The sequence below is a fragment of the Equus asinus genome, chromosome 17, assembly GCF_041296235.1.
Source record: "Equus asinus isolate D_3611 breed Donkey chromosome 17, EquAss-T2T_v2, whole genome shotgun sequence".
NCBI lineage: Eukaryota > Metazoa > Chordata > Mammalia > Perissodactyla > Equidae > Equus > Equus asinus.
The window spans coordinates 35,036,018-35,045,096 of record NC_091806.1 but is presented as its reverse complement, the minus strand read 5'-3'; the positions used below and the strand labels follow the sequence as shown (position 1 = coordinate 35,045,096).

Below are 9,079 nucleotides of genomic sequence, written 5' to 3'. Positions count from 1 at the left end.
AAGCACTAACTTCACAGCTCAACCCAGGCATCAGGAGTGCCTTCTTGGACCAACGGTTCCTACTCCCCATCCGTTCTTGCCTCCAGCTCAACCCATTCTCCACACAGCACCAGCGTCATAAAAACTCACCCAAATCACCTCAACCCCTCCCTGAGAAGCCACAATACCCTCGGGCCCTCAGAAGTCCTTAAAAACAAAACAAAAATCCCAGCTCTGCTGGGGAAGGCTCCACCTGACTCCCAACTCCCTGGTCCCCCTCACCTTGTTCGTCTTTTCCCTCCGCCTCCGGTCCAGGAACCTCCGCAACAGCTTCATGGCTTGACGCGGCCAAGTTGTTCCTTGCCCCTGGCCTTGGCCCCAGCAGGCCCAGCACCGGGAAAGCGCTCAGGCTGGCTCTGCTCAGCTTCAGATCTTGGCTCAAACGTGAGCCCTCCGAAAGGCCTTTGCTGGACCACGGTGTGCACGCAGGCGGCCTGCCCACACACCGGGTCGTGTCTTTCCTCTTAACTACTTCCTCCTGTCAGGGTGCGCTCACAACCTGTACTGATTGTGAGAAAGGATCCGCTCTGTCAGCTCTCTGAGGACTGCGATCCTGTGTGCCTCCACCACTGTCTCCCAGGAGCACGGAACCTGGAACCCGGAACCAGATATAGTCACAGAGGGGCTGGGGGTGGCGCTGGCTCCTGCAGACGATTAAAGGGACAGAAACAGGAAGACAAGAAGGCAGAGCTGGGGGCCGGCCCGGTGGCACAGTGGTTAAGTTCACACTCTTCACTTGGGCGGCGTGGGGTTTGCTGGTTCGGACCCCGGGGGCGGACCTGCACACCACTTGTCAGGCCAGGCTGCGGCAGGCATCCCACACATAAAGTAGAGGAATTACGGGCACGGATGTTAGCTCAGGGCCAGTCTTCCTCAGCAAAAAGAAGAGGATTCACAAAAAGAAAAAAAGAAGGCGGGGCCAGCCCCGTGGCACAGCACTTAGGTTTGCACGTTCCGCTTCTCTGCGGCCCAGGTTTCGCCAGTTCGGAACCCGGGTGCGGACATGGCACCGCTTGGCATGCCATGCTGTGGCAGGCATCCCACATATAAAGTAGAGGAAGATGGGCATGGATGTTAGCTCAGGGCCAGTCTTCCTCAGCAAAAACAGGAGGACTGGCAGTAGTTAGCTCAGGGCTAATTTTCCTCAAAAAAGAAAAGAAGGCAGGGCTGCTTTCAAAGAGATGGCAAGTTGAGTGTGTAGAAAAGAGAGAAGATGCAAATAATCCAATACTACTTTGAAGGGCTATATTTAACTGTTTCATAAACCAAACACAACAGAAATAAGCCTGATCTTCTGGGGGGTCTGCCACCTCCTCCTACAAGAGCAGCAGTCAGTAACGGCCGCCAGAGGGGCACTATCTAAACTGAAGGGGACGTCTAGAATGGACCCTCAGTCAGCAGTCACTGAGCTAGTCTCACCTCATGCGGACTACGAGGTCAATTCTCCCTCATTTACTCACCAGCTTAAGCCCAGCAAGGGCTTGATGAAGCCTTGCTAAGAGCACTCAGGATGAAATGACAGGGGCGCGCCGCACCCCACTGGAGATTAGAGCAGTCCCCGGGAGAAGCCTGGGTTCCTCCACCAGAGCCTCTCCACTTGGCACCTGCTTCCTGAATAGTAGTAACTCCTCGTTGTGGGGGCCGCACTGCAGAATGTGTAGGAGCACCCCTGCCCCTAGCTGTGACAACCAGAACACCCCAGACACTGCCCAGTGTCTGCACCTTCCTCGGTCACCCCAACCACCCGAGCTGTCCCCCGCATCATCTTTCGTCCTTTCTCCTCCTGCCGACCGGGCTGCACCTGCACCTTCTTCCTTTCCAGCCCCCAGCACACCTCATACCGCTACCAGTTGAGCCTCGACCTGTGCTCTGACAACCAACACACCCGACACAGGTCGACTCAGGCGTCACGAGGTCGTGGCTTTAAGACCTTACTCCCGAGGGCGTTCTGAGTCCTACAGACACGCCCCGTCTCAGGCATTGGTGGACTCTGGGGGACCCACAACTGGGGTCCCACCCACAATTCAACCCAAATAGATTCTCTTTTCTCAGTCTTACATACTGGAGCTCTCTGAGTGAGACGTCTTATTAAAATCTCATTTGTTGCTTTCAAAAACACTGTAAAATCACTGCACTAGATTTCAAGAACAAAATCTGCATTTTCAACTTTAAAATGAAACTGGAGGGAAGCTTAAAAGCAGTAATTTGCTTAAACACTCAAAGTGAAGACTCACATGTGATCAATTCACAGAATGTCACTTAACCCCTTCCAACTCTTAAGCCTTCTCCTCTGCCACTGCCACTGCCAGCCTGTCATCACAGAGCCTGCCCTGGGCTGGCTCAGGGCAAGGGGAAGAGGAGGGAGCAGTGCCAGGATGGAGCGTCCGCGCAGCAGCTGAGAGAGGAGCCAGGAGCGGAGGTGCTGCCTGTGTGTCCTGGTGGGGTGGGCCACCTGCTCCGTCTTTCCCTGTGTAAGTGGCTGGGCCAGGGCAAACGGGATGCTGAGTAGAAAAAGAACAGGGGGTACTAAGCAAGGACTAGTGGGTTTAGGTTTCTCTCATAACAATAACGATCACTATACTTACTAGGACTCTGACATCTTGCTTCAGATGGAGAGGGAACACCGATTTGTTTGCCCACGTCCAGCTACATACACGAACAGCCTGCAGGAGATCCACTCACCAACAACTAGAAAAGCTGGATACACTTTTAAGACTGTTTGAAGGCATCAAGGAGATACTGAGGCAGCCAACTGGAGGGGCAAAGATTCCAAACAAAAGGGCAGCCCACTGAGGCCAGTCTAACATTCCGAGAGCCACTCTCTCCCTCAGGGCATCAGACGATCAGGTGTCCCTCAGGGATTTGGGGAAATGCACCAATAAGCTGGGAAGAAAACAGCAGAAAGCCAAGCAGAAAGTACTGGCTAACAGAGCTCTGGAGAGTTCCATGGGGCTGGGAAGACAGAAATTCAAATACAGGCCTGACAAATCAGACAGGACTTAAGGCGCCAAGATCTCTGAGAAAAGGGAGGCAGAGAAAATGAGCCCAGCACTGTGCAAAAACTGCCTGAGAGGCTGAGCCTTCAGGAACCTCATTGTCTTCAGGTGACAAAAATTGGGCTTCAGGACCTGCCAAGGAGGAGGGGCCCCGGGAAACACTTCAGGCTTTCAGATGGAGACCCAGGAGGCTACACCCTGGGTGAGAGGGCAGATGAAGGCAGCTTATAAGGACTGAGGCTTACAAAGACCGAATCCAGCCTAGAGTCGCTCAGAAGCTGGCTGAACTGAGAGGGTCTGTCCTCTGGGTACGTGTTAGAGGAAGCTCTGAGGGAAGACAGCATTACCTAGAGTCTCCACAGGTTTTCATCCATAACGCCCAAGGTTCACTGAGAAAAATAACAACAAACAGGACCAAGAGAAAAAAGGAAAACAGAAATAGAAACAGACCCTGAGGTGACCCATACAGTGTAGTTATCAGATGCAAACTTCAACTGGTCAAAAAATAGACTTGACAAAATGAAAATTTTCACCAAAGAATCGAAACGGATTCTAGAACTGAAAAATAGGGTAAGTGAAATTAAGAACCCAATCTATGGGTTTAAGCTCAGGTTGAACACAACTGAAGAGAGGATCAGTGAACCAGAAGACTGGTCAGTAAAAAATAGCCAGATAGAAGTCACAAGAAAAAAGTCTGGAAAATACAGAAGGAGCCCAAAAGACATGTAGGACACGGTAAAAGGTCTAATGTCCATATAAATGGGGACTCCCAAAGTGAGGAAAGACACAACAGGGAGTAAGAAATATCTACAGACAATGGTCAAAACTTGTCTGAAATTGATGAAGGAATCAAGCCATTGACTCAACAAAGAAAACCACACATTGGTTTTCAGCAGTCCTTCTGAGTGTGCCTAAGGCAAGAACAAAGTGTCAAAAGGAGCCAGACGAAAAAAGGCACCACCTTCAGTGGGACAACAGTAACAGTGAGAGCTGACATTTTAAGGAAAGACGACAATGGATTGGCATCTATCAAATGCCAAAAGAAAATAACCACCAACCTGGAATCCTATACCCAATAGAAAGTCTTCAAAAGTGAAGACAAAATATAGACTTTTCAGGAAACAAGAATGAGACAACTCATTGCCCACAGACGTCAACTAAAAGGATTATGAAAGCAGTTCTTCAGGGAAAAGTAGTCTCTGACAGAAATACGAAAAAACAAGGAGTGAAGAGCAACAGAAAGGGTCACTACGAGAATAAACCTTCATAAGCACTAACTGTACAAAACGATGATAATGCCAAAAATGTATCTAAAATTCAAAAGTATGATAAAGACACAGGAGGCGGGAGGGAGTTCAATGCAGTTCAAGTGTCAAAGGAAACAGCAGTGTCAGGAGGTAGTAAAAGCAGTAAATAAGGCTCAAATGTAAAATGCACCCTGTATCTAGGAACGTACACAGCCAACAACCTAAGAGAGAAGTACCGAACTAAACACCACGATACGTCTAACAGAAGGCCAGAGAGAAACACAGCACAGCATAGGTGGCACAAACAGAGAACAGATAGTAACATGGTACCTACAAACCAAAATACCAGCAATTATATTTAAATGGAGCAAATGCTCTAATTAAAAGATAAAAATCGTCAAATTGATTAAAATCAAACTAGCTGTCTACTCTCCACAGAGGCACGCTTAAAAATACAAGATCACAGACAGGTGAAAGCAAAAGATCCCCAGGCCAACGCTACCTAAGAGAACACCGATGTGGCAAAGATCACTATCAAATAAAGCAGCCTCGACAGCAAGAAGCCTGACTAACGAGGAGCATTTCACAATGATAAAGTGCAATCCACCAAGAAGATAAAAACGCTAAATCTGAATGCACCTCACAACACGATCTCAAAAGACAGAAAAATTGATAGAAATAGAAAAGGAGAAACAACCAAAGCCAACATCACAGTGGGAGGCTTTAAGACACATCTCTCAGTAACTGATAGAAAAAACAGACCCAAAAAAAGTACGGGTGTAGGGGTCGGCCCAGTGGCGCAGCAGTCAAGTTCCCACGTCCCACTTCGGCGGCCCGGGGTTCGGCGGTTCAGATCCTGGCTGCAGACCTACACACCGCTCATCAAGCCATGCTGTGGCAGGCGCCCCACGTATAAAGTAGAGGGAGACGGGCACAGGTGTTAGCTCAGGGCCAGCCTTCTTCAGCAAAAAGAGGAGGACTGACGGTAGATGTTAGCTCAGGGCTAATCTTCCTCAAAAAAAAAAAGTAAGAGTGTAGAACTGGGCTGCCCAGTAAACAGTCACATGCAGCTATTAACTACCTGAAACGTGCCTACTTCAAATTGAGACGTGTTGCAAGAATGCACACCCGATTTTACAGACTTATCACAACAAAAAGAAGGCAAAATATTTCAGTACTCTTTTCATGTGGATTACACATTGAAATTATAATATTTTGGATATTTAGGTTAAATAAAATACATTATCAAAATTAATTGCACCTATTTCTTTTTACTTTATGTAATGTGGCTACTAGAATCTAAATTATATGATTAACAAACTTGATCTAACTGGTATACATACAACACTGCATTCTCACCGATAAATAACATTTTCAAGGGCCCAAGGAACGTTTAACAACAATGAATGTATGCTGGGCCATTAGGAAAGCTCAACTCATTTCAAAACGTTGAAATAATGCAGGGTGTACGTAGAGATTACAACAGACTGACAGTTTACGTCCCCCTAAAATTCGTCAGCCCCAAGGTGATGGTATCAGGAGGCGGGGACTCTGCGAGGTGATTAATCTGGAGTTGAGAGAGCTCCCTCGCCCCCTCTGTCATGTGAGGACAGTGAGAGGCTGGCCGTCTACGAACCAGGAAGCAGCCCCTCACCAGCCACGGAATCTGCTGGTGCCTTGATCCGGGACTTCACAGCCTCCAGAACGATGCGGATTAAACTTCTGTTGTTCATAAACCAGTTAGTCTATGCATCTGATTATAGCAGCCCCAAAAGACCAAGACAGGGATCTTCATGCAAGGAAGGTAGAAACCAACAAAAAGCTAACCAGAGAATCCCCACAAACATTGGGAAGTTAAGTGACATAATTCTTTAAAAACTTCATGAGTAAAAAAAGATACCACGATGAACATCAGAACATGTTTTCACACAAGAGATAACGAAAATCTGGCTTTCAAAACTTGCGGGATGCAGCTAAAGGTGCACTTACAGGGCCAGCTGGAGCCTCACATACATAGACTGGAAAAGACGAAAGAGCCAAAATCAGTTAAGCATCTATCTCAAGAAACTAGAAAAAAGAACAGCAAACAGAACACAAAGTAAATGGAAGGAAAAAAGCATAAATTAACAAAATAGAGAACAAATACTAAACAGAAAAAAATCAACAAAGCCAAAAGCTGTCCTTTGAAAGGGCTACTACAATTCATAAGACTCTAGCAAGACCAATGAAGAAAAAGAGAAAAGGACAAATTACCAATATCAAGAATTTTTAAAAGGGGATATTACAAGAGATCTTGCACAAAATAAGGATATTATGAACCATATTACACTTAATAATTGGAAAGTTTGGGTGGCCTGAACAAATTCCTAGGAAAAAAGAGCATCTTACCCAAACAGACACAAGAAGAAATATAAAATCAGAAAAATCCTATTTCCACGTGAATAACTGAATCTGAAACTAAAAGCCTTCTCACAAAGAAAATCTTACACCAGCTGGTTTTGCTGGTCAATTCTTCCAAAACTGCAAGGAAGAAAACACCAGTCTCACAGGGGCTCTTCTGGGAATCAACAAGGAACGCTTTCCACCTTGTGTTAGGAGACGAGCATGAGCCAAACCTAACAAGGACAACACAAGACAGCAAAGTTACAGACCAAGCTCTCACGAACACAGACGCAACAATCTTAAAATATTAACAAATAAAATCCGGGGAAAGCAGAATACATCAAGGTCAGGTTGGGATTCTTCTAGAACTGCAAACTAAAAGGTAAATCACCACATAAAAGGAAAACAACTGGACTGTCTCAAAAGATGCAGAAAATGCACTTAAGAAAATTTAATAATTTAGTTCATGATTTAAAAAAACACTTAGCAAACTAATAGAGGAGAATTTGGATATTTCGATAAAAATATTTATGGAAAAGCTACAGCCAACATCAGATATAACAGTGAGATACCGAAAGCCTTCCCTCTGACACTGGGAGGGAGACGAGGATCCCTACCCTCACCACTTCTACTCAGCACTGTGCTGGAGGTCCCAGCCAGGCCAGCGAGGCAAGAAAAAGAAAAACGAGTACAGCGCTTGGAAACAAAAAAGAAAAGAAACTGTCTCTTGCAGACATAGTTGTGAACATCTAGAAAATACAAGAAGAATTACTATTAGAAATAAATGGATTTAGCAAGTGAATACGCAAAAATCAATTCTATCACTATATAACAGTAATAAACAATTACATAATATAATTTATAATAAAATAAGAAATGTGAAATATCTATGAATAAATGTAATTAAACATGTAGACAATATATATATACAGAAAACTGTATGGTATTAAGACAAATTAAAGAAGAGCTAAATAAATAGAAGGCTACATTGTGTTCATGGATTTTAAAACCCATGTTTTTTCCCTCCGAGGAAGACTAGCCCAGAGCTAACATCTGCTGCCAATCCTCGTCTTTTGGCTGAGGAAGACTGGCCCTGAGCTAACGTCCATGCCCATCTTCCTCCACTTTATACGTGGGACGCCTGCCACAGCACGGCTTGATAAGTGGTGCGCAGGTCCACAGCCGGGATCCAAACCTGCAAACCCTGGGCCGCCAAAGCAGAGCGCAAACTTAACCGCCGCACACCGGGTGGGCCCCTGTAAGACCAATAGTAAGAAGCTGTCATTTCTCCCCACGCTAGTCTACAGATGAAACGCAATCTCAGTGAAAATCAGAGCACGTTTTCCGGGGAGAGGCGGCCACGCAGACTCTACATTTTAACTGAGGATGTAAAGGGTGAAGATTAGCCCAGCTAGCCTTGCACAAGAACGAGGCTGGGGGACTCAAATTACCAGATGCCAGGACAGGCTAAATCTACAGCAATTTACACAGCGTGCTGCTTGTGCAAAGACGACAGAAAGACCAACGGGGCAGAGCGGAGTCTAGATCCAGGCCCGTATATTTACGGTCACTTGACTGATGACACAGACGACACTGTAGTGCACTGGGGAGAGGAGGGTCTGTTTAATAAATTATTCTCGGTCAACTGTATAGCATACACTTAAGGAAAAAAGGGAACCTTGGCCGTTATCTCACACCACAAACAAAAATCACTTTCAGATGGATTACAGGTCTAAATGTGAAAGATAAAATCATAAAGCTTTTACAGGATAATATCTTCATGATCTTTGTGATACTATCTTCCAGTGAACACAAAGAGCATTCAATATTACTGAAAAGATTGATCCATCGGGCTAGATTACAATTAAAACTTCTGCTTATCAAGACACCACCGAGAGCGAAAGGGCAAACATACACAAGAATGTAAAAAAACCTGCCACACACACATACTCAGAATATATAACTTGTACCCAGAACATATGAAAAGAACTCCTTCAACTCAGTAAGAAACAACACAGAAAACCCAATCGAATAACGGGCAAAGGACAAGCAGTCACGAGAGAGGATCTCGAAACCGCCAACAGACACACACAAGGAGGCTGCTTCTGCGCGCCACCGGGCAGCGGCCAGCCCACAGCACACTGAGCCTCCTCCACTCGGCGCCCACCGGACAGCCGCAACGAACGAGCTGACGACACCAAGCGCTGGGGAACGGCGGATGGCTCACACACGGCCGGCGGCAGCACCGCCACTTTGGGCAGTGTCTACCCAGGCTGGACAGACGCAGACCCTGGCCCTCTGCAGTGCCACTCCTGTGAACACCAACAGAAACGCATACACACCTGCACCACAGAAACAAGCACGAATACGCAGGGCGGCGTTCGTCTGAACTAGGAACATCCAGAATACCCAAGA

The 9,079-nt window shown here is 46.4% G+C and overlaps 2 protein-coding genes across 4 annotated transcripts in view; both read right to left on the bottom strand.

The window, feature by feature from the left end:
* Window positions 1-400, bottom strand: part of LOC123282354 (liprin-alpha-1-like) — an 85,026-nt gene extending 84,626 nt beyond the window's left edge. For all 3 annotated transcript variants that reach the window (XM_070487869.1, XM_070487870.1, XM_070487871.1), the window contains exon 1: window positions 262-400. In XM_070487869.1, the coding sequence (XP_070343970.1) occupies window positions 262-315 (54 nt within the window). In that variant the 5' untranslated portion in view covers window positions 316-400. The remainder of the gene's footprint in view (window positions 1-261) is intronic.
* Window positions 1-9,079, bottom strand: part of LOC123277916 (src substrate cortactin-like) — a 46,248-nt gene that overhangs the window by 16,957 nt on the left and 20,212 nt on the right. Inside the window, 1 exon segment of the mRNA XM_070487872.1 lies at window positions 262-683. Coding sequence (XP_070343973.1) covers window positions 532-683 — 152 coding nt within the window. The 3' untranslated portion in view covers window positions 262-531.